At 41.9% G+C, this 26,299-nt stretch overlaps 1 protein-coding gene across 1 annotated transcript; it reads right to left on the bottom strand.

The window, feature by feature from the left end:
* Window positions 1-4,557: 4,557 nt before the first annotated feature.
* kcnj19a (potassium inwardly rectifying channel subfamily J member 19a) lies at window positions 4,558-21,943 on the bottom strand. The gene is made up of 3 exons (XM_056406459.1): window positions 20,950-21,943; window positions 9,592-9,808; window positions 4,558-5,842 (listed from the first exon to the last, which is right to left on the bottom strand). Exons 1-3 carry the CDS (start codon window positions 21,613-21,615, stop codon window positions 5,184-5,186), a joined length of 1,542 nt encoding a protein of 513 aa, XP_056262434.1. The 5' UTR covers window positions 21,616-21,943; the 3' UTR covers window positions 4,558-5,183.
* Between the last annotated feature and the right edge of the window lie 4,356 nt (window positions 21,944-26,299).

Genomic DNA, 26,299 nt, shown 5'->3' with positions numbered 1-26,299 from the left:
TCTCAAACAAACAGCCGCACGTGTTTGAATGTCTGTGCTCTGTCGGGCCTCGGACACATCGGGGTCGGCTGTGTCATCACAGGTTGACAGGCAACTGTGTTATGCAACATGCTAAATGCTCTATTCAGTGTTGTGTGCTTCCACCTGTACGCTGTTGGGACTTCTTTTTCGACAGAGCCAGTGCATGTATATATGATGTGCATCAGAATCATCAATATAATCATAGATATCACTCTATCTGTAGGGCTGTTCTCCACTGAAGAAAATCTCAGCCGTCTAACACTTCTCTGTATTTGTTTAGCCACGGTAGGGAGAGTCACTCTTTCTAGCTGCACATTTCTTCTTTAATTCACTGAAAATATTAAACACACGTCTTCATCAGGGCATCCATTGCAAATTAAGCAGCTACAAAGCTAACAAGAGAGTCACAAGTTTATATCATTTAAATATAACAGCCACCAAAACATCTTCTATTCTGAAAGAAAAGACACTCTTTATGCATTTTAAGAACCATTTGAGAGGACAACAATCAACATAAAGCTGGAGTTCCTGTTAAGTTTATTGAAAGGCCTTTATTTCCAGATAGTATCCTGAGTCAGAGTTTTAAGTGTGTGTGTGTGATTTGGAATCCAAAGCAACTGATGGAGCTGTGGTTATGGTTTCAAGTTTCAGCATTGCTGTTTTTATGACACATTCCCAAAGGACTAATTGAGTGATGATGAGATGCTTGACAACACAAAGTGTGTGTGTGTGTGTGTGTGTGTGTATATGTGTGTGTGTGTGTGTGTGTGTATGTGTGTGTGCATCCACTTTGTCAAGGCATCAAGGATGTGTGTGTATGTGTGTGTGTGTGTGCATCCACTTTGTCAAGGCATCAAGGATGTGTGTGTATGTGTGTGTGTGTGTGTGCATCCACTTTGTCAAGGCATCAAGGATGCGTGTGTGTGTGTGTGTGTGTGTGTGTGTGTGTGTGTGCATCCACTTTGTCAAGGCATCAAATGGACTTCCTGTCAGGGGTAAATCCATGCACTGCTCCACCATCACTACACTACACTGTACATTTCATCTTCTCTAAATACAAAACCTCCAACAGTCACCAACCTGTATACATGAGTAATAGCTCTTCTCTACGGTCCATTTATTCCCTTTTTTCTCATCCATTTATTTCTTTTTGGTTCCTTTCTGATGTGTAACGGCTGCATCCTCCCTTCTTACATTGTGCCCGATAAGCACTTTTTCTCCTCGGACTTATCGTTTATCTGACGCTACCTCTTCTGTGAAATTGTACTTGTCACACGCAGGCCTGCATTTTTAAAAATATGACAGTAAAATTCAAACGCACACACAATTCCACATCAGAGCCTTGACTGCAAAGTAGATTGAACACCCCCCACCCTCCTTGTTTCCCACTTTCTCAATTCCTCACTTCACAGCCTTCAGCCAAAGCTGAACAACCTTTGTTTCTGAGAGTTTATATGAAATTCATGCTTAGAAAATGAAAAGTATTTAACTTTTTAATCCAATGTCCAATGAGTTTTATACTCTTCCTGCAGTGTACTGTATTGCACTGACTGTATGTGTGTGTGTGTGTGTGTGTGTGTAAAGAGAGGAGTGTGACAGTGATGTGGACAGTGATTGAAAACCAAGAGAATAAAAAGGGACCCCATCAAGCCATCATTACACGCAGCCGTTCTGTCGTCGCATCCGAAAGGACACAATGACCCTTATCACCCTGTCTTCCCTACACAGGCATGATTGGGTTTTCAGGGGGACATTTCTTAGGTCCTAAATTGCAATTGTTACATCTCCTTCCAGTGCGGCCCAGCTCAGCCCACCCCTGCAGCCAACAGTCCGTGTCGGCTCCGCTGGAAATCATAATTCCGGTTGTCACACACTAATGGTCATTGCTGCATTATTGCATCGCCGCATCGAGAATAATAACATTAATTCTGTGGCGATGGGTGTCGTCTACTTATATATGAGGCCAATTTCTTGGATTGTTCCGTGAATAGGATGTGGTTGTAAAATTATTAAGAAAGTATCGAATGACCCATTTGGATTGTCTGATTGCTTTTTGTCCTCTGGTGGAGACTTGACACGCATGTTGAATCATTTCAATTAAAATAATAGAAGGATCTATTCACACAAGCAGGGAGGTAATTGTGTGCACGGGTGGATTAAACTGCTGAAGGGTTCTGGTCCGAAATGAGCTATGTGCCACTATTGATACATTAGGGGGCATTGTTTATATACAATAGTATTTGTAGTGACATTGACCTATAACAGGACGTAGTAAATGCTCTGCTAATTCAATTTAGAATATATATATATATATTGTCACGTCACGGGCTGTCCCTAGTGCCGTATAGGGTGGGGCAGTGTAAGGGAGGAGTAAAAACAGGCAAACGGGTAGGGTTTAAAATGAACAGGAAGGTTTATTCATTCAAACAAAAATAAGAAAAAGTCCATTGCTCAACAAAAAGCGTCCCGGGGGAGAAAAAGGTTCCTTAAACAAAAACTTATCTTCAAGCAAAATCCGCTTAACAAAGTCCTCCTCTTATTCGTTCTCTTGGGCTTGTCTTCTTCCTGGAGGCCCTTCCACTCCTGGCTTGTCCAGCTCCTTCCCTCCTTCTGCTCTGCCCTCTGTCTCCTCTTAAGCTTCCCAGCCCTGCCTCAATTAGCTGTCCGAAACACCTGCAGCTGGGTGAGTGGTGAGGCATTTTGACCTGTGGCCGCTGTATTTGAGTGGGAATGTAGCGTCCCTCCACTACCTGGCCCCTTGTGATGCCACAATATATATATATATATATATATATATATATATATATATATATATATCGGTAGCCAGTTAATATACTCTGCTAATCTTAGCTCCACAGGTTTTTACTTTCTAAGTGTTTTACTTAGAAATGTAACATTTTCGAGACATATAGATGGCGAGATCCTCAAAAGCGGTCTGGAAAAAAAGAAAGACAACAATGAGAGTCGATGGAGTAGCCTACAGCCTTTTAGCTGTCTGACCCTGGTCAGAGCTCACCGGTGAGATGTGCTTGGATGTCCAGACTGCATGAAACAATGACTCGTCATCATACTCAGCGTAATCATGAACTGTGTGTTACGGTTTCGAACCCGCCACGGGGTTCGAACCCGCCACCTCTGCGTTCTGCGGCTGGAGTTCCTGTGCGCTATCCACTGCGCCGTCCACACGCTCACTCAGGCTCATCTGAGCCCTCCTCCCTGGTGACGAGCTGACTGGGCGTTGGCACTGCACACCTGCTCTCAATTAGAATCAACTCCAGAGACTACAAGAACCCGGTCTTCACTCCTGCTCCTCGCCAGATCATCCCATAGACTCACCTGGCAAGTACCAGGAGAAGCTTTGAGCTACATTGTTGCTGTCCGTACGTTGTAGAGCTGTTTTCAGTACTTTGCTGCATTTTCTTCTGACACCTTTTTTTCACTCCAGACCTGCCGTGCCACGACCCCCTGCCTGGACTCTGACTACTCTTCCGAATGCCCCTAAGTATATTTTATATCTTATAGATCTACCTGAATACGTATGCTTAACAACAGCCTGTGGGTTTTATGTATTCAGGTAGATTTATAGAGATATACATCTATTTTGCCTTGTTGGACATTAAAACGCCTCGTTAGGCATTACCTCATTCCCTGCCTTCGGAGTACTGCATTTTGGGTTCAGACACCACTCAGTCCTAACACTGTGTCTATGTTTCATCTGAGGTTCTGTGTCTTGAAAATGATCTTGTAATTACTCATTCGTTGTTGGGTAATCGGACCCAGCTTGAGACCAGTGACAGGCCGTATGTGCTCTGAGCGAGTGGACAAACATACACAGGAGACTAAATTAGAGGAATAGAGTGTACAGAGCAGTTGTGTGTAAACTGAGAGCGTGGTTGAAACTGCAGATGCATACTGGGGGGGGAGGGAGGGGAAGGGGTGGGGGTCTCTGAGAGTGCGGTTGATGCAGGGGAAATCCCCATCTACCATTGATTGTCCTGTCTTTGTGCTGCTGAAGAGGTGAGCTTATGGTTTAGGTTTTCCAAGTACTTCAGCTACGCTGACCCCGAGGTGCCCACGGAGCCTTTTGCGGAGTTACATCTGTAGAGTGTGGTGTGTGTTCATGCCAGGATGTGGCCCTGTTTCTTTAATCTGTTTGTTCTTTTGGTCGCATTGTGTGATACAGCAGGTCTCTCATCACACACCTGGATAAATGGAAACTAAGCAAAGACAACATACTCCATTGTCTGTGTGTGTTTGTCTGACCACGTTACTGCAACGATGGGTTGATGATAATCAGCCTCCATTCTCCGATAAACACACTTTATATTTCCCCCTCGGCAGTAGCGTCGCCCATTATCTAACTCTCTCTCCTCTTTGCACTATCGAGTGAGGAAAGTGGCGCTTGCCAAGGGGACAAAAGAAATGCATTAACAACAGCCTGTTAAAACGTAATTACATTGCTGGATTACTTATTGATATCTGGGAAAACCTTTTTTTAAATTGATGGTGTGCCAGAAATGAAAACACAAGGAAGAGAAAGATCAACAGCATTTATTATCATCCTTATATCATTTATATTTAGAGCTCAAATTTCTAGTAAGTGTAGTGGTGCATACATGGATTTAGTGTACAACTCTTGCAGAATGATAAAGTTCGCTTAACCATTCTCACTCCCAACGTGTCAAATGCCTCTGCTTAGCCAGTTCCCCTTGGCATTGGCCACGCCCCCTTTAATGGCTGTATGCGACGCACTGGGCGTTCAACTCCTCCAATGTAAACCCTCCTGTGGCAATAGTAGACGGTCAGGTGCGTCCATCTTGGATGCCAAGGTGAGCTGACCAAGCGGCGCTGTTTGACGAGGTGGGAGTGAGAATCTGTCCAGTTCAAATTAAGCATGAAGTTTGTGTTTTTTTCTCTTGTGTTTCGTGTCACAACACCTGCGTGAATGCCTCTGCTATGAAACACCAACATCACAGTAATTCCAGTAAATCTCAAGAAAAATAAGGAAAAAATACGAATAAATTAATCGTCAGATAAAAGCATCTGATGTCATCCTATCCACGCCGAAAGGACACCTCTGATTCGGCTTCCGTGCGCGAGTCCTCCGGTCGGTCTGTTATCAGAAGCCAGCGGGAGGCTGCTGCTGCGGGACTGTCTGGGTCTCAGCGGTCGGCGTTCATCCTCCGCAGCTTTGCCGGCAGGTTGTCCCCCGGCCTCCCTCCAGCTGAGCGCAGCGGGCTGTGCATGTGCACCGGGGCAGACGCCAGTGTGGGTGTGGGCACGAGGCTCTGCTGGTACAAGTCTCCAGTGGAATGGGTCATGGGCTCGAAGACCACCTTGAGCGACTTGAGGTGCAGTCGACTCTCCGCCTCGGCTCCCTGCGTGTCGCTGAGGCGCTGCAGCTTCAGGGGCAGGTCTCCTGTGCTGCAGATCTTCTCCGAGTGCTGGGAGCTGAGCAGGAGCACCTTCCTCTGCAGGTCCTCCTTCCCGGATGAACTCATCCTCTGCAGCTTGCTCGGCAGTCGACCCCCAGTCACCCCCCTCCTGTCCTCCGATATGTTGATGCAGTCCCCCGAAAACACCCGGCCGCGCCGGGCGCCGTGGCTCTCGGTCAGTGCGGGAGTGTATGGAGGCGAGGGCAGGCCGTTCATGTCCTCATACTCCTTGACGCTGTACGCTGGCGTCGGTACCTCGAACGTGCTGTGGAACTGGGAGTAGTCTACCCTGAAAAAGCCCTCCTCCAGGGACATCACCGGCAAGAAGCGATGGCCCCATAAAACCTCATCCTCGGTATATGACGTCCGGGCCTGGCAGGTCATACCTTCAAGAGAGTGACAGGGAGGTGTTATTGAATGGGTTTAGCAAAACAATCACTGGCTGTTAAGGAGGAATGTGAAAGGACAGCATTCCCTCACATTATCTTTTCTTCCCCCACTCTGCTCTTCTTTATTGCCCATGAGGTCACATACTGGAGATTGAATGCAGTCATTTCGGGTAATGGAAGGATTCTTACCTTTTTCTAAATGGTTCATTAAAGAAGTTAACCAGCTATTACTACCTTAGGTCTCCTCATATTCTAATCATGTCACCTCAGATGCCCTGAAAAATATTACCTATATGCGAAAAAGGACATTTTATGTACCATTTAGGAGACATTTAACTGCCTTTAACCCTCCTGTTACCTTAGGGTCAATTTGACCCCATTCAATGTTTAACGTCGGTGTTCTTTGGGGTCAATTTGACCCCAGGCTGTTTTTCACTGTGTCAAACATATAAGAAATATCAACTTTTTTATATATTTAAAGGGCTATTTAGGTAGTCAACAAACAAACATAAAGTACCTCACACTTAAACTTGGGAAACAATATTAATTCTAATAATTTTCTGGAGGTTTTAATTGCTGGGGTCAAATTGACCCCGAGGGTAAAATATGTAAGTAAATGTTAAGGTAACAGGAGGGTTAAATATTCCTTCTTGGAGTTCAAAGCTGCGCTGTTTGTTTCAGTGCAGAGCTGAGTGGTTTGTTGGCTGTTGACATGGATGAGAGGTGAGAGATGCTTGTTAACAGTGTTGGTCGTGATAATTACCAGTTTGAATCTGGCCAACGTAATAAACCGTCCCCCGTCACATTTCACTCACCAATACACACTGTCTGTTTTTATGTAACTCATGGTGTTGATTGTGATTCGTGCTGGCCTGCGTCTCTGTTCATGTCACACACAATCACCAATTGACAAACTGATGTCATGCTCTTTTTGCAGTTGTTTATCAATCATCCATAATGTTGCTATTGTGTTTTGTATTAACGTTAGTGGCTGTGTGTCTCCTGTATACAGGAGTATAACGGCTTGCGTACATCTTAACACACTTTTATTCCATTTGAACTCTCGTTAGTTAATTGTCTTGACATTTATATGTTTGTTTGAGGTCATTTGTGATCAATAAGCACTTAGCCCATATTCTTTATCATGCAGCGGCTCTGCTTCCACGTGAGCCTTTCCTGTAAACACTAGAGTAGGAGTCTGAGCCCGTCTGAGGGCTGATATGTGCTGTGTTATGTCATGGCCTGATGCTATTCCAGGCTCCCTAGACATCTTCATCCAGAGAAAGGCTATTTGTACATGTACACAAAGCTCATCTTTATTCTTAATTAGCCCAGATGCTTGGCTTTAATCACACGGGTGAGTCCAGGATAGTGTACCAGATGTTTTCTCTTCTCACACCAGGAGAAGGACTGTGGTTGGGTACATGCATTAGACTGCAGTCATACCGGTGCAGTGGAAGCTCGAGGGTCTGGAGCGTGCCAGTTTGGTTCCATCGTTCTGCATCACATGGGTTTTCATCTCGCTGGTTAATGTTTACAGCATCTGGCATTCAATTAAAAGGCTCCAGCACAACTTTGCAAACACTTGTGATGCTTCGCCTTTTACGTGATACTTACTTGGCGAGTATCAAAACACGGAGAGAGAAATATGCGATATCTGCGTGTTAGGGATCGTGCCACCTACAGATGGGGTTGATATGCCCGAGCAACAACACAAAAGTCATGGGAATTACACCAAGCCTGGTTGACTCAATGGTTTTCAATCACCTTCTCAGAGTATCCCATTCATGATCGTGTTTTTGAAGTATCCTGTGAATGTGTTGGAGCACGTAAACACTGTAGCCTCTTTTAGGAAACCCGGATAAGCCCACATCCCATTTATGTGAAATGTGAATATGCTACCGGGAGAATTTTGAAAAAAAAGACTTGCATGTTTACCCCTTATCTCTAGGCACGGTTTCAAATGACACGACAGAAACACACAGCGGCGGCGCAAAGCATGTAATTTCCGGAGCGCGGAAAGAAACGAAGCTCTCGGTAATGAAAGAGCCGGCTTATCTGCATCCACTGCTCCCCTGTCCTGTGCCGTCGTACTGACGGGGACATGCTGACACCAGTGGAGAGAGTCAGAGGAGTCGTGGAGCTGCTTTCAGAAATAGCTCAGTGCCTGGAAGTGTGAGGGAGACTGTGGGTAAGCTCAGAGCAGAACGCTGTTGGCGATCAGAGCAGAGAGGAAATTAGAATAAAGAGTTTGAACATGTTCAGTATTGGCCGGTTTGTTTTGGTGAACATCAATGGCGCAAATAGACTGTGGTCATCAGTAACCGGGAGATAAATATTCATGATGTATTCGGGGATAAGAAAAGCCCATTTCTCTGTGTTGCAGCAACACATCATATCCCAAATATGAGCAGAACCAGGCCTCATATCCTGCACATCCCTTCATATTTAAATACACATGTCACTTTAACACCACACTTACATTAATTACACTTGTTTAAGAACATACTGTTGTCTGTGCACTTTATTTTATATTCTTCTATATTCTACTGTATATTGAATATGTTATATGTCTTGCACTGTATTGTTTGTTGTTGATTATTTAATGTCATTGTCCACCCGCCATGACAAATTCCTTGCATGTGTGACATAGCTGGCAATAAACGGTTCTGATTCTGATCCTAATAACCGGGAAGCTCATGTCCATCTAAACACACTTGATTACAAGACATCCTGAATAGTCAGGACTGGTTTATGAGAGGATGGATATTATTTTTTTCTCAAAAAATAAATGTTTCAAATCAATAAAGTGCTAATTATTTGAGGTTATATGTTCTATTTATATTTATGGAGGAGAAACTGAAATCTATTTCTTCTCATTTTTTCAAGACACAATCTAAAACTGATAAATAATAGTGACTGCATCTTAATCTGTCTGGTTGAAACTTACTTCGAGTGAGTTGGGGAGACGAGGGGAGGCCTCTTAGCGTGTTGGGGTCAATGGGAGGCGTGTTCGTGTGAGCATGATAGGATATCGTGGCCATTGAAGGTTACACTGCCGGGGCTTCCCTCCTTTACTCCTCGGCTCTGAGTGCCACAGCACCGTGACTCTAAATGTGTGTCTGCACCCTGATTTAATGGTTTTATCAACAGAGCACAGACCGTGTTGCCTGCACGCCTCTACGCCTCCCTACTGATCCGTCCCCACTGCTCTAAGCCTATTCAGCTCGGTGGTTTATTCTGCAGCAGGAGCAAAAAGAGGGTTATGGCGGAGGGATAGAAGCAGAGCTAAAAAGAAAAGAGGGAGAGGGATTTATTTGTATTGGACTTGAGGGAAGAAACTTTCGGTTTCAAATGCAACAGAGAAAGCAGCATTGTCCCTGAGAGGGCTGCAGCTCTCCGTGGGTTACATAACAATGTCTCACAGGCTCAGAATTACCTTTGTTCTTAGTTGTGGTCTGAAAAATCGGGACCGTTGATTGTAAAATATCCCTCATAATTCATTCAGGGTGTCATTCTCATGTGTTGTTCTCAATCTTTTTTTTTTCACCTCCCAAGTTCTTCAACTATATAATATGTAAAACTGAGAACTGTGGAAATTGGATTTCACAGAGTTTAGGTAACACATCTATTAGACAGGAGTGTCATGTGGGTTCATATTAAAATAGACATTTACATTTAGATTGAGAGGAAGCATAACAGGAAAGTGATAGGAAAATGAGTTTAGGGCAGGAAGAGTCCCTCACCAGTGGTTTCCACGATGCCTTCCAGGATTACAACAACTTCAAACTCTTCATTCATAAGAGAGCGCTGAGATAATTTGAAAAAGGGGCTCTTGGGATTGATTTCATGGCAAATGGTGAGAGGGGACACCAAGAAGAGCTGGTCTGCACCCGTCCCAAAGCCGACATCCAGTTCACACTGGTCCAGAGGCAGGAACTCGCCCTCAGGTGTCTGACGAGACTGAAAGACAGGAGAGAGAGAGAGAGAGAGAGCGAGAGAGAGAGAATAAATAAGAAAGTTATATAACGAAAGGAAAGAGAGGATTAGATGCACTTCACCCTAAGGTCAATATTCTTGTTCTGGCACACATGAAACCGTCATACTGCATTTAAAATGTATTAGCAACAACATGGATTTAAATTATCAAAAATAAAAGTACTTGTTCCGCACATTAACAATGCCCTGTTATTGGTATATTATTATAAATGACATTATTAGATTGTTATTACAGCTTTTTACTGTTATAGATGCTGGAGGTATAGTTTTTTTAAAAACCTCCAACCAAGTTTAACCTGAGATCAAATAAATCAGAGGCGTCTTACGATGGGGATAATTTCGCCTCTTTGGGCATCAAACTTACTTAAAGAAACCGTGTGAGTTGTTAGACGACTGGTGGAACCAATAACAACTCCCAATAGACTCCAATTAGATACTACTTTGTTGTCTAATGAACAACAAATCTAATGAACTGATGCAAACAGTATATGCATCAGTTCATTCAATTTTATAAGCAATGTTTCCAAAGAAAATGGAACTACAGTTTTAAAAACACCTACAAATTCAGTCTGAAGGTGTGCTGCGGGCTGGGAGGGGATGGAATATGTTTTTTCTATCTCCTATTTCAAACTTGCCTTGGTGCCGTATTTGCAGTGGCCACAGACGTCACGCTTTCTCTTTGATTTCTCAAGGAACTTGCAGGTGGACGTATGAGACAGCCGTGTTTGGACGCTACTTGCTCACGGAGAGTTAACTGATGCAGAAGCATTTAATTGCCCAGATGATGTCACCACCAAGGTCCCGCATGTATTTTCTCCTTTCCTGTCGTGACCTGTCGAATCTATCTGTTCACCATTCCTCTTCTGGTTTGCTTCCCTCACTTAGCAGCCTCTGTGTTACCCTTTCTTGCACTCTCCCTTCAATTTGTGGCCATTTTCTTAGATTCTGCTGTCAGAAAAGAGGCTGGTGGCTTTTTGTAATATTATTATTTCAATCTCAAAACTTGAAGGAATGGCCAACCCTGCTGAAAAAGTTCAAACTAGTTTTTTGTGTCATTTAAGAAGAAACATCTGACCTTTAAAGGTTCAGATTGTCTGCACAGTATCTTCTTTTTCGACTTAAAATAGCATCACAACAATTTTCCTACTCAGGAAATTTTATTTTTAACATTAAAATAACAAAAGAAAATCTGTGAAGTTGATGTACTCCTAATGGATTGAATAGAAAAGGCACATTTTTATCTTTCTTTTTTTCTACATTATTTCACCACAGAGATAAAGACTGTGTGTAGTTGGCCACCCACCACTTACACACACAGCTTCATAATGATCTTCTACACAGACAGACAGACACACACACACACACACACACACACACACACACACACACACACACACACACACACACACACACACACACACACACAGTCTCACCCCTTATCTGCAACCAGTGGTGGGCCGTCAGGGCCAGCAAGGCCTTCTCTGCTGGCCTAAACATCATCAGAATATACTTTTTTTTAAATAAATGTTCCCACAAATATGTATTAAATTATTCCCCAAAGTAAGACTTATACTCTTCATTTCATAGCTTTCCTCTTGGTTGCACTGCTTCCAGCCCCAGGTTGAGATTTGGAGGGCTGGTCTTTATGTTAGATCATTTATTTATGGCATCATAATGATGGTAATTGAACTCATCTGGTCATCCCATTCATAATGCAGCCTTAGAGTAACGTAGCCCTAGTGTTTTAAGTTTGAAAGGGAAACATGTAAGATGAAACACTTGTTTAGTTTGAACAAATTTAACGTGTTAGCCTCGATGATGTTATTACTGTAGGTTGCCAGACAGGCCCGGGGTGGGTAATCGGGAGAATCGGGAGAGTTCCCGGTGGGCCGCTTCACTTCTGGGCCGGTCGAGAATTTTATTTGTTGACATTTGTCACGTTAGTCCATCTTGTCTTAAAGTGGGCTACACATGTTCCGCATTCTGACACCGCAGCCTCTGCATGGGTTGTACCATGTGAGGAAGTTCACCCCTCCCAAATAATAGAGTTGGTTCGGTCCTTAGCCGTCTTTTCCAAAAAGTTCTCTCAGCTACTGATAGCTGGTCCGGCCCGATCGTAACGATACGCGTCAGGGAGGATGGACGGGAGGAAGAGGGCAGGAGGGGCTGAAAAAGCCAGGTTGAAAAAAAGAAAGGCATTGGAGGAGGATGCTGCCAAATGTGCCAAGCTTACAGATTTATTTTCAAGAGGACAAACACAAGTGGCAACTGGTAAAGAGAGACAAAGGCCTAATGATTAACAACATAACTATTCGGCTAACGTTGTAGCCTTGATTAATATCATTGTAGTGTTGTCAACCTATTCCCAAGCAAAATATTAAATTGAATTAAAATATTAGCCTTTTTATATCACCCAAACAATGGCGATCCATAGACTTTGCAAATATTATGCAAATATTGATATATACTATTGATATTGATATTGAAGTATGCAGTAATATGACTCTTAATTTTTCTTTGTTGCTTCGGAGCAGCAGATAAGAGTCTCCTGCTGAAAATGATGAGCCCGACATTTGCAATGAGGAGGCCATGACTACATGGACAGGTAGAGAGGATAACAGAGGAAACTATATGAATTAAAGTTATATATTCTAAGAAAGAGCAGTATATGACAGTACTTGATGAACCAATATGCATTGTTTGCTCAGAAGTGGGTGTAGTAAAGGAGTAAATCACCACTTTATAATACTCATGCATAAAAATGATAATGACCATGACAATGACGGCCCCCACACTCAAAAAAACGATTCAAGCCCTTCTTAGAGGTGACACATTTAAATATTGTTTGATACATTTAAATAAATCAATTACAAAACGAAGATATTTATATTGAATGGGTGTAACACAAAATGTATGAATACTTTCATTTATTAGATTTATTTAGGTTACACTCACAAAAACGATTCAAGCCCTTCTTAGGTGACACATTTAAATATTGTTTGATACATTTAAATAAATCAATTACAAAAATAGATATTTATATTTAATGGGTGTAACACAAAATGTATGAATACTTTCATTTATTAGATTTATTTAGGTTCGATGGTGTGCATATCAACTCAAAATAAATGTGTTTCATTGAGGACTACTCTTTGCGCATGCGCCAGCTGAAAATCAGTTGTTTACATGAGGTGAAGACACTTTCTTGGCTGTACGGTGGTGTAGTGGCTAGCACTGTCGCCTCACAGCCAGAGGGCCGTGGGTTCAATTCCCAGTCGGGTTGTTCCTTCTGTGTGGAGTTTGCATATTTTGTTAGTTAGTTTTGAGTTGGACAAACATAAATTAATTTAATTTAATGAATATCGTGATTTTATTTTAGATGTATTTGATACAAATGAGTTGGACTAACTTAATTCCATTTTATTGCACTGATGTACTAAATTTGAGTTGGAGTTGCATATAATTATTGGATGGAAAACCTGCCAACAATTTAATTGAGTTCATCCAATGAGTCATTTCTTTGAGTGCATGAGGTCTCACTCCAACAAATCTGGCCTACTGCCTAATCTGAGTCTGACACCCCTGCTCTGCCCTTCTGCCTTTTTTAATGTTCTGCATATTTTTTGTTAACTTCTCATCTTAAGTGGATTATTATTGTTGTATTTAACCTTTACATTATTTGTTGGACCATGGTATTAATAAAAGAACTACAGGATAGTAAGAGCTGAACTGTTGCTTCATTTTTCCAATTTCCACGATACCATGAAAAAAGTGGGCTGGTCTTGAGCCTGAAATTCCCGGGATGAAAAGTGGCCCCACTCCGGCCCTGTTGCCAGACATGCTGATTTGCAGTGAATGTTATAATACGGGGTCATATAGTTTATCTGGGATTGTAGGCTACCGGTCTACAGCTGGTTCTCCTGAGATCCAAACCACTATCTATAAAAAAATATGTAGGCTACTGTATATCACTAGAATGTCCCCATTTTTTAACAGTCACAACCAAATAGTTACTATTGAAATTATGAATAATAATATCCCCGTTTTCAATGCTTAGTGAGATGTTTATCATGTCCTGTCCCCCTCTGATTTAAACACCCATTCGTCTGTCGGCCCATGTGAGTCAATCAATCAGTGCGTCATTGTCAGGGCTGTTGCTAAGACGCTTGCATCTCTTTCTGACAGAACCTGTCAGAACACTAACTGTTAGCTGTCATGCCGAAGAAAAAGTCTGTCTTTTCTAAAGAGCTCCAGGAGGCTTACTTACTCCTTGTTAAAGTAGGCCACCCACCACAAAAAAAGCTTTAAAATATGGACGTAGTGAAGCTGAAAGTGGACAAACCCACTGATTCATGAATTCCTTACACTCTTGCTCTTGTGTTTTTTTGTGTTTTGGAAAGGTAAAAACATACTCTATCGCTCGATTTTAACGACATGTTCGGAAATCGAAAGCTTGACAAGCCTGCTCTGCCATGATTGGACGATTATAGTTCAGGGGAAGGGTTTACAGATGGTGGATAGCAATGTGGGTATGCAGAACACAAACATGAGCAGAACATTGCTATAAATAAGTTTTAAACAACTTTAACAACTGTTTGGAACAAACGCCAAAATACTTATGCTCCAATTAAATAAAATGATGATGGTAAAATGCTTATGTCAGTATTTAGAGCATCATTGATTTATGTTTATGATCAATAAATTGGGTTTATTACATCTCTGTGCAAACCTTCCCAATCATCAAAATGTATTTTGCACTGCAGAAGTAAGCTCCCATCAACACCTTTATTCTGACCTCCCAGTGGCATTGCCCTATAGTGTATCCCTCCGAGTAGAGAAGCTAATTGGGAATGAAGTGTGAGTAATCGGGCTTTGCGTTGCCAGAAAACATTATATTTCCATATCAATTAGCTGCTCTTCTGGATGTATATTTTGGGGAACCACTTTCATGGCATTGTTCAGGTGCTTCCAGGCTGCTGAATACTGCTTGGGTGGATGTGTGTTACCCAATGCTGGCTAAGGGAAACTCAACATTTCACTTTCTCTCATTGCCGCTAAAGATTAAAATGATGGATGACTATATGCAAACATTGACAGGCAAAGCGCCTTACACAGACCCCGTTGGCACTCTCCTACGCTTCTTCTGCACACACACACACATACACGTCTGACTACTCACCAACCCAGTCAACCTGTCAGCTGCTCATTATCATTAGAAAGGCATCATGGTTCACAAAAGAATTGTTTAAGTGGGGTGAATGATGCTTATGGATGAAGACAGGTGTGACAAATAAAATGGATTAGACCTAAAGTGGCCTGATCGTCCTTCCTACTCAACTCTACTCCATGCTCTGCCGAGCCATCATCAATCAGGAGCCTGCGAGGGGGTCGGAGGAGCTTGTAGGCAATCAGGTCGGCTGGCAATCCAGCGGTATCACACAGGCTTCCCTTCGGCCAGATACTGTCTGCCAACTTAGTCCATTTAGAAAGGTTGGGCCACCTAACATCTCACACAATTCAGCCTAGACGGATGTGAATTGGTCAAATCAAGCGTCAAATGAACAGAACAATCCAACATGGTCTCCTGGTCTATAAACAGGAATCATGTGAACTTGTATGTGCATGTGTCAAAGATAACACTCAGGCTGCACTTATTTAGGTGCACCTAATAAATTGAACATTATAGGGTAGGATTTGCAGGCCTGTTGCATTGGTTTACACTTTTTGTTTAAACTGTTTTAGATATTTGTTGATTCGATTGTAGGGTCATAGTGGAGGCTGTGTGTACTGTTGAATAGAGAGCTGCAGGAATCAATCCTGGAACCCATCTTGGGATTTTGGTTCGATGCCTGTGGTTTGTGGTTCACACAGGCTTAAATTATTTTCATATTTTTCATATTTTGTTCTAAGATACATCAGTAAATATAACTATAAATGTGAAACTTTTTTAAGCCTTTTACATGTGTTAAAAAAGGCAGTAGCTTCAAGTGGCTAAATGAGACTACTTCATCTGACTACTGCGCCTTTACAGCCTTTACGTTGTGTCTGCTTGTTCTTGGAACGTGGTGTAGTTGGTCGACAGCTCTTTTTACTTCCGTCAATTGCGTTTACACTTCAGAAATGATTACGTCTGTGTTCATTCGTGAAGATTCCCTTGCTGAACAAAACAAGTTTGTATCCTAAAATAACTTATCAATAAATAAATAAATATATTTTTTACAATAATCCTATTGTCATTTTTGTAATGGGACCCAAGGCCGTGCAAATTCATAGGCTGTGCCTCAAAAGATACATCATCCTGCAGTTCTCTATTGTGTTGTTCCAGAATGCCATGAGTTGTATTATTGTGTTCATCTCATTTCGACCAATAAGGGCTCAATAACTGAAACTGTACAATGCAATGTTCCACCCAAAAACTACAGCTTCAAAAACAATCATAAAGAGCCCAAATATGTTCAACAAAAACTGTTTTATAACAAAAGTAGGATTTGGTTGGTTTGCTTCTTTTGGTTAAAATAACAAAAAAGTAATTGGTCAGTCAACATCAAAGACACGGCCTGGTTGCTGTGCCAGAGCCTCTGTTGTCTCCTCTCTTCTCAACCATAGTCACTCAAACTGTGTTTTATTAAGCCAAACTTTTCTGTTTCTGTTGTCAGACATTTGAGGAAGCAGTACGCAGTGATTTGATTGAAGCTCATTAAAGAAACCTGTTAACCAGGTGAGCAGACAATTCACTATTTTATGACATAATTAACTGAAACACAGCTTCACGAAACCACTCGTGTGATTATCTGTACTAACATTTATAACGAGGGATCAGAAAGAAACTCTGAGGCAAAATAAAGTGTAATGTCCCTGCCACACAGCTCTGAACCAGGCTCAGCCATCCAGCTGAGAGCTGCTCGGTATGTGAGGGATTTAAACATTATGGCCATTCCAACACAGTTCTCCAACCATGTATGTTGTATATATGGAGCTACATACTTCTGAGACATTGTACCTGTCCATAACAAAAACAAACTAAAAGAACTGTAAAACTAAAACTTAATATAAACCTTTCTGAAAACTAAACGGAAATGAAATTGAAGGTCAACATTTAAATAAAATGAAAACTAAAAATTCATTAAAATGTATTATAACCTTGCGTATAGCTATATATTTATGTTGTTTATCATTTCACACAATAACGCAGAAGTCTGTGCAGGGTAAATCCATGAAGATGTGTCTGCTGGCTGTTTCCTCAGGTTTATGTGAGCAACAATGAGCTGTTCTCGCCCATAATTGAGTTTTCTGCTGCATCTGTTCTTCTCTTAGAATTGCTCGTAAAGCGTCTGCGTCATGAACCGTCCAAATTCTGAATGACCAATTATTTTTCGTATTTCCAACTCACAAAAGTCCAAATTCACTGTGGTGACACGGATGGTCGACCGAAGGTTTAAAGAGCGCCTGAATTCACATCTGTTTTGGATGACAACATTTTTCAACATTAATTACCAATATTAGGTCACTTATTTTCTTTTGCAATATGAAAACATGACAATAATTGGAAGGTTACAGTGAGAATGAAGTTTACAATGTGCAACACTAATTGTCGTGAGTAATTGGATTCAAACTCATGTAAAGGCATCCTGATTAGGTGGTCAAAACAAAACAAAGTTGCTATTAGATGTGCCTTTAACATGCTGTGTACTTACTTTATATGTTATACTCTGGTTCAGTTTCCTTCCACAGAAAGTGTTTTAATTCTCAATGTGACTCTTAGTGACTTTTTGGCTGTTGTGGCAAAAATGGTGTCACAATGTTCTCGGTCAAAAACCTGTTTTGTTGTGAATGTGCTACCTCTGAGTTCTCCTTGTGAATGGAAAACACTGTAACAAGGATCATGCATTATTATAGACGGGAGCCTAAAGATGTAGTGTTCATCCAAAAATAATAATGCATTATTTTAGACATCATTCTCCTGGCTCAGACATAATACACACCACAACTCAGACGTGGTGCTTGCTTACGAATGCCTTGGTGAGAAAACTAAGAAAATGTTGTCTGTATATGTGTGTGTGTGTGTGTGTGTGTGTATTTTGGGCACATGCACACTCTGGTCGAAGAACATCCGATTCAACTTTTCAAGTCTAGCATATAAATGAGAGAGGGGCGTGAGCAGTCCAGAGTCTTACGGTTTTCTGGCTCTGGGGCTCTTTCATCAATGACTGCAGGGCTTCAAGGTCTTTCTCTAGCCCTCCACAACCTGATAGTATAATACCATCTCTATTCTTATTAGATAAGAAATGGAAATCAATTCCAGATTTAGTAACTTGTGTATATAGCCCATCCTGTAATCTATACAGTCGAGAGGATTTATCTCCCTTTTATGTCTCTGAAATAGAAGGCACCCCTCACAATGAAAATATTAAGGGGGGAAAAAAAGGTGCTGGGAGTTCTTTTCACAAGCCTCTCTACAGCTCTTTTGCCTCTTTCCATCACTTTCAATCAATTCCTTCGCTCTCTCCGCCCTCCCGGTAATAGCTAATCATATTCTCAGCGAGGATGTTCGACCAGGATGGCCGCCACGGATGCCCTGCAAAGCTGCATTTCAAACTGCTCCGGGTGAGACTCTGTACGCCAGCTTGACGGAGCTGTCGTGTCCAAATGCAGCAGCACCAACAAGTGGCTCTGACATTTAAGCTATAGTGAAGTTGCAACTTGAAAGAAATAAGAGCTGCGACTTCATCTGAGGGCTGACTTGTGCACCTACAGTGGTGGTTGTGTCACCGTGTCTGATGTGTGCCAGTTGGTCACCATGTTGCTGCAGGTGTCGAGGACACCGCATTCTGTCTGGGCCGCTCGGGCCGTCTATATCATGCCCGGAATCACTGGAAAAACATTATATTGATCTTTGGTCCATGTCTATTTCTTTCCGTCACGACTAATTTGGGGAACGAGAAGCCGTCTCCGGTCCCTCCACAGCAGGTGAACTGACCCTTGTTGTGGGTCTCAGTCCATCGGCCCACGTCTAACCAAAGGTCAGTGCGCTCTACTCAGGGAGACCGAGTCTGGTACTTTTATCTTACACTGCATTACACAATTACACACATGTGGTAAAGACAGTGGGTGCCTGCACACGAGGAAAAGTAAGAGTATGAATAGATGTATCACTGACCCTCATGAAGAGATTTATTTGATTTTTTGACTGTTGACTGTTTTTGATTGTTGTTGTTTTGTTCGCCGACAAGTCAAATTCTTCATGTGTCTGACAGCTAATAAATGTTTCTGATTCTGATATGATTAAAGAGAGCTGCTCATTCTCAGTTTTCGATGCAGCTTGATGAAGTGATGACAAAGAAATCTCCTCAAACTTTCTCACGCACGATCACATCGTTTCTGTAGTTCAAACGCTTCCTCTGCCATTAACGCCTGAGTGCTTATAGGACGAGGTTTCACTTGAAAAAGGTTGCAGTTCAACAGCACCACCAACATTTCTTTAAAGGGAGTGCACTGAAAGCATTCAGTATAAAATAATAAAGTTTTTTAAGATGAGAGTTTTTGTGTGAAGTGGAATAACTAAACAATGCCTCTGTTCAGGCACAATGACTCATTTATTCGTGTTGTGTTATGTGCTCTGGCAGAGCTGCTGCAACATTTCTGTCTCAGTAAGAGTCTTTGAAGCGAAAGAATAAGGTTAAAGCTCTGAGGCAAAACTGGGGAGAAAAAACCCACTAAGAAGCACACAATGGATACGGTGTGTATTGTATTTCACAAAGAGAGGGAGTGGACAGATGTGAGGTAGCCAGAGAGGTCTTGGAGTGTATACTGATTGTGTTCCTTGCAGTCCAGAAGGAAAGGTGAAGGCGAGCGGCTCTACAGTCGAAAAGAAAATCCCTCAGCCTCGGTGATGCATTCCTTTTCTAAGTAAGACAAATCCTAATTTTCTCCTACTTCTGGTGCCATTACTTTAAAAAAAAGAAAGTCCTATCTCATTACTTTGAGTTTCAGTGTGCTGATAAACTAAGACTCACAATCACATAGGTGTGTTGCACAGATGGAGACAGTCTGCTTGAGAGCTTCCGTCTCACAGGAGAGAGGAGAGAAGTGATGTAGACGTGTGTGATTGTACTTCATGCCTCTGGGGGTGTTTTCTCCCTCTTGTAACTGTGGAATAGCTTGGTCCTTCCTGCCTGCATGCGTCATTAAGCTGACCAGCGCTGCTCGGTGTGGCTGTGCAGGACAACACAGATATAAACGAGCTCCAAGCACCCAACTAATGCTGTTTTTCTTCCAAATGGCTAATCTTGAACATTGCACATGGACGTGGCTGAGAGGAGCTCTTACGATAATTAAAAGAGGAATCCGTTGACCGTGCTCTGGGCCGTGGGGATTTTATGTGTTGTTGCTTGTTTTCAGAGGTTTTTTTTTAGCTGTATTCTCCTAAAAACTTCATTTGTGGATAACCAACATAGTAATACAGTTATAAGCGGATTCAAACACACAATGATGTGACTAAAACAGCTGTGTTCATTGTCCCTTTTTTGTGTCATTTCATATCCCTGGGAACAAAAATCTAAGAAGTACCCCTTTAAGAAAAGAAATAAGATAATGTATTTCTTAATGGGTGCAATAAATACTCTTTATGCCTGAATGCTCTCTCCCAGGAGTGCTCTTTTAATAACTCCAGTGATCTGTAGTCATGCGTGAAGCTCACTGTCGATTCACAGAGCATAACTTTCTTGCCCTGGGGGCCATTTCACTGCCACTATCTGCCCAGGTGTCACCACTGATGCTGGACGCAGTGATGACCATCTATACTCCACCTCAGAGTTGCACCAAGCAGCTCACCCTGCAGCTGGAGGAGTATGGGAATGCTACCTTGACTGAATAAAAAAATACACAACAACCTTAAGCCGGTTTTGTTTCTCAAGGTGTATATACTGTGTAGTCAGTGGAGGCTTTTTTGTTTATTCTGCTTTTTTATATAAACTTTTCCTTATCATGTGTTACTATGTGTAGTTATATTATATTATGCCGGTGCTGGTTAACAAAAGTGTCATCTACTTACAGCCGTGACACTTTAGTTAGTTTTCAGTGAGTACATCAGAGAATCTCGAACTTACCTTTATGAGTTTGCACCTGATCTGAGCGGACACCATGTGGCTGTTCCGCAGGTTGCCCACGCGGAACATGAGGCACAGTTTGCCGTCTCGCTGAGAAATCACGGCGTCCTGACTGAACATGAGCGTCTCTGCGCGTTTCTTAGGTTGGGACATTTTTATGAACATGCAGCCGATGAGGAACGCGTCCACGATGGAGCCCATCAGCGACTGGAACAAGAAGAGGATGATACCCTCCGGGCACTTCTCTGTAATGTAGCGATAGCCGTAACCGATCGTGGCCTCAGTCTCGATGAAAAACAGAAACGCTGAGGGGAAGTTGTAAACATTGGCCACGCAGGGGGTGTAGGACGCGTCGTGTCCGTGATTCAGGTCTCCTCTGATGTAAGCGATGATCCACCACATAGACGCCATGACCAGCCAAGCGATCGTGTATGTCAGAATGAAGATGAGCATGTTCCATCGCCACTTTAGGTCAACCAAAGTGGTGAAGAGGTCAGAGAGGTACCTGCTGGTCTCTCCGCCGAGGTTTCCGTGCTGCACATTGCAGCGGCCGTTCTTGTCCACGAAGCGCTGGCGTTTCTTCTTCACCGGAGCAGAAAAAGTGGAAGCCCGGTTTGTGTTAACCACCTGGTAGTCTTCGCCAAATTTTCTACGAAGTGCCGCCATTTGAACTCTCCTGAAGTAAACGGAAAAGTACTTGCTGTTTAATCCATGGTGTGGGATATTTGAGCCTCCAGAACACCGTTTCTGCAGTGCGTAAAATGTGCCATGGCCACTTTAGCGCGCGTAAATTATAGGAATAAAAGAACTAAAAAATCACTTCTTTGTTACTGCTTTTAAAGCTCTGATATTACCCGTTTCTTACTTTCCAAAAAATCTACTATTCTTCGCGTTATTTGACATGGCATCAGAAGAATGCTGACTTTAGCTGTGCGCTCAGCTCAGCCTCCACTCACTCTGACCGGCGTGGTGCTCACCAGCGGAGTGAAATACAGGAGCTGCCTCCCATTCACAGCTTCTGGTGGGCTGTGGAGAATAGAGAGGTGGAGAGATGGAGAGATGCGAGGAGAGCGTTGGGAGGGAAGGGAGGGGGAAGGGACGGAAGAGGGGAGAGTTACACAAGACTGCGTTTGTGTGTGGAGAGAGAGAGAGAGAGAGAGGTGGACAATTGGAGTTTATGTGGTCAATTAAATCAGTGTATGGCCTAATTTGTATATTAATTCATTAGTGGATTAATGTATTCATTCATTCCTCATAACTGCTCACAGTTATGATCCTCTGTGTGATTAACAGCGTGGAGGGACACAGAACCTGAATGATGAAATAGGAGGATATTTGCTTTCAAGTTAAACTGTGCCATCTACTGGAAGGACGATCTAAGTGCATAATTGATTTAATTCAGGCCAGTACAGGCTCTATACCGGGGCATTGACTAATTGACTAGGCTACAGGGATTATTTGTGCTTCTTGTATCCTGTGCTGTTGTAGCAAACTAAATTAAGGTAACAGTGTTGAGTAGAATAACAATAATGGAAAAGGTACACTGTACTTTTTCAGACGTGGCCTATTTTAAGTCTTACAATATGTCTGTGCTTCTCCTCTTTCATGTGAAGCCTTCTTATTGATTTACATTGGATTGGCCGAGAGAGGAGGATTTCCTGGACATGTATCCCCCCGAAGGACATTCCCAAAAAGGATGCTCCGCCCTTGGCTCTCTTTGTCCTTGTTTTAGTCAGGCACAAATGTCTGCATGTAAGTACTATTTTTATTGACTACTGCATCATTACATTTCAAAATACAGAGGCGTGAGGAAGAAGTCTTTGACTGATCTAATCAGCTGACCCCTCTCAAGTGTTTTTTTGTTTAGAAGTTTTCCAAATATGAAAGAGTCCAACACTCTTAAACACACCATCAATTCATCGCATCAATTATTGATGGAGTGCTCTCAAGATCCTTGTGCCATGGTATTTGAGCACTTTACCCATCAATGATGTGGGGAACTGTTTTGGATCTTGGTTTTCAAGAGTGTTAGCGTCTGCATGTGGACTTTTTTTAGTTGCTGTTTTGGGAAGCTATACACTATTTAAAATCTCAACAACAAAGAGAGAGACGAGAGAATGAGGGGTTAGATGGTTTAAAACTCATTATGCAGAGGTCTGTGCATTGATAAACTGGCAACTGAGTGTATGTTTGGCTTTAAAGTGTCTTATTGTGTATAATTTGCAATTAAACAACTCTGACAACTTAAAACTCATGAATCTAACTACATTACTACATTTTTTGTTTACTTTGTGTTTATTTAAAGTAAGATAATAGGAGGTTTGCACATTCAGGCTTCATAATATCACATACTTAACTTAACAAAGTACATTTAGGTGAAACATTGTTTGGCTGAATCAGCATTGTGTGAACTTATTTGGGGAGGACCTGAATGTAACATTATCATTAAGTCATAAATCAAAGAGGAGGATGGCTCCCAGAGAAACAGCTGCTTTAGACAGAAGATAAGAAAGAAATGCTGTCATCATTTGAGTATTTGAAGATCATTTTGGAATATTTCATACAATGAATGCAGATCAATCTTGTTATTTAAGTTTATAACGTTTTAGTTATACTGTAAGACGTGGTATTTCATGTTCCCAGCTGGAGGTGATACAACAGACGTCAAACAACAGGTATTTTAATTCTAACTCTCCTAATGTATTTTGAAAGGAAAAATGAATGCTTGTTAATAAAACAGCATCCTGGCTCTCTCTAAAGGTAAATATGATTAGCCTACGATGGTAGCAGCACTCTAAAGAAATGCAATATAACATGTTCATTATCAAATTAACATGTTGTATTTCGTTTGTTAAATCCGAACAGAAAATGTTGTGTGAAAGTGTTTTAACCCTCCTGTTATTTTGCCGGTCAAATTGACCCGTTTCGTTGTTGGTGATGAGGTACAAACTATATTTCTTAGGAGTTTTGGGTTTCAGACAACTTTTGGATGATTCAACGTTCACCGGGTTGACCCTGGAACATCACTGCTGTACCTGAGTGCCGCAGTAATTTCGGGGAGTCTCCATTGGTTGTGTGGCAACCTCACTCATGCAACTCTTGGCAAAAAAACGTGTATCCCCACATATGGCACCGTTTTTATGCACACAAATTAGTTGCATTTCGGATATGTTTTCAGCATTTAAATGATTGTCTATTCAAACATAATAAGCTCATAGAATAATGTGCAGACAGACTTGGTTTTATCACTAAACGAGTTTACAGTGTATATTGACCCCGTCTTTTTTAAACCCATAAATTGGGTTTAGTATTGACAGAGATTCTAATTTGTACCGTTGGTCAACAAATATCAAACATCAGTGAACCAAATAAAATAATCCAAATGTTATTTCATCCCCACAGCTGCAGTCTCACCGCTGCACAGGTTTCTGACAAGTTACGGACGATCTCAGGAGAGGGACTTCGTACACGGCGGTGATCCTCCTGACAATTGAGGATTAGAGCGTAGACGGCCAGGATCGCCATCTGTTATGTGTGTAGGCATCAGGCTTTCCCAGTGAGAGGAATCCAAATCAGCACGCACACACACACACACACACACACATACATACAGGCAACAACGGACCCTGAATGTTCAGTATTCTTGGCCGCCAATGTTGGATGTGGAAGGAAATTTCAGCTTTTATATCAAAATGATTTGTTGTGTGTGTGTGTGTGTGTGTGTGTGTGTGTGTGTAAGGGAGGGAGGTTGCGATGGATTTAGGGGAGGAGGAACTGGGAACAAAGACATGCTGCACAGGATGAATTATTAATGAGGAGTTAGAATTGATAACAATCGGTGTTATCTGATACACAAATCACAGACGATTTCAGACATAAAAAAATAAATGTTCATGTCCGTGATCCTCTGTCGCTGTGGTGTGTGTCCTCTGTCTCCTTCGCACCAAGGGCAGATTACTCCATCCGAAGCATAGCTTCAAGGTTGAGTCAATGACATATGACGTGAATCGTAGTGCAGGAGTCACAGTTTTCTCTGACCTCCATGTCCCAAACACTCATCTTCCAGAAGGGAGTGATGGAAAGCTGAGCCACAGGATGACATCTCCACACCTTGGATCGACACACAGGACTCAGATCAGACATTGAAGTAACACCACACCTCCAGGATGGATACGTCTTTGTCTCAGTTGGTCTGTGTGCTATTGTGTGTTTATATTGTGTGTTTATGCTCAAGCTCGACAGGATTTATTTCAAGTTATAATAACTAACTAACTACAAAAAGATGCTGAAAGCATCCCTATAATTCATATGTTTTATATCAACAATGCATGTCTACTTGTGCAAACCAAAGGAGAAGCATCAGCTAAATGTGAGCGTCTTTCAGCTCCTTGTTTCAGGTGTACAAACTGCAACTTTGCTGTTTTTTTTCACTCCCTCTGCTTGAGGGTTATTTTAGGTCCCGTCAAACAGCGGCAAAACTCTACTTCACACCTCTTGCTCAGCACCAAACCGCAGACAGACAGCAGCCAGCTTGTGAATATAATGACACATTTAGACACATGTATATATATATTTCCCTTGGTGGAGTTGGTGGAGACCCAAAGCAAGAAAAGTAAATATTGGAAACACATCCATCAGGGGCAAGAAACCCAGTTCCAAATGAGTGATAATGGCGCTCTGTGTGTCACGGATGTGTAAATATGCAATTGTTTGCTAACGACACGCGAACATGAACTCCGTTGTATATTTTTAAAAGCCATGCACGTTTGGATTATAAAAACATTGTTTTCAAATATTGAAATGTTTCAAAAGTCTAAAATTGCTGAGCTGATTAAATATCACCATTTATTAGTTTTTAAACTGGAGTTACCTCATGATGTTTACATCTTCACATTTCCAATTAACCCCAAAAGATGCTGCATAAGACAAAATAGTACTTTAGCAATATCAACAATATAACAATGTTAAAGTATAACTGAATGGAAAATCTGTTCATTAGTTTGCATTCAACGATTATGCAAATTATTTATATTGAATTTCGCTCATAATCACTGACTTTCATGTTCATCAGGCGACTATCATACATATTTAAACACTCCAAGATGAGAGTGATTTTCAGGATATCACTGTCAGCCGGGTTGTCATTATGGAAGATATTATAAGGAGCAGGCACATTAAAAATGCTATGACCTTTGTTGCATTACTCTAGTGTCTGCATTTCAATTATGACGGCTTTCTGAGTTAATTGGTTCATTAACAAATACAATTAGGAGTGGGGGAGTGAGGCCTGACTGTGAGGTGCTCCTATAGATGAAGACACAGTCAGCCTCACTTCAGAATACATCTGTCA

This window comes from Pseudoliparis swirei, chromosome 23 (assembly GCF_029220125.1).
Source record: "Pseudoliparis swirei isolate HS2019 ecotype Mariana Trench chromosome 23, NWPU_hadal_v1, whole genome shotgun sequence".
Lineage (NCBI taxonomy): Eukaryota > Metazoa > Chordata > Actinopteri > Perciformes > Liparidae > Pseudoliparis > Pseudoliparis swirei.
The sequence above is the reverse complement of the archived record's forward strand: the minus strand, read 5'-3'. Positions and strand labels throughout refer to the sequence as shown.

Coding starts and splice junctions, on each gene's coding strand:
- kcnj19a (XM_056406459.1), bottom strand. CDS start 21,615: ATGGCGGCACTTCGTAGAAAATTTGGCGAAGACTACCAGGTGGTTAAC. Junction 9,809..20,949: donor TCAGGTGCAAACTCATAAAG/GTAAGTTCGAGA, acceptor CCTGTCTTTCAG/TCTCGTCAGACACCTGAGGG. Junction 5,843..9,591: donor AGGCATCGTGGAAACCACTG/GTGAGGGACTCT, acceptor ACTCTCTTGAAG/GTATGACCTGCCAGGCCCGG.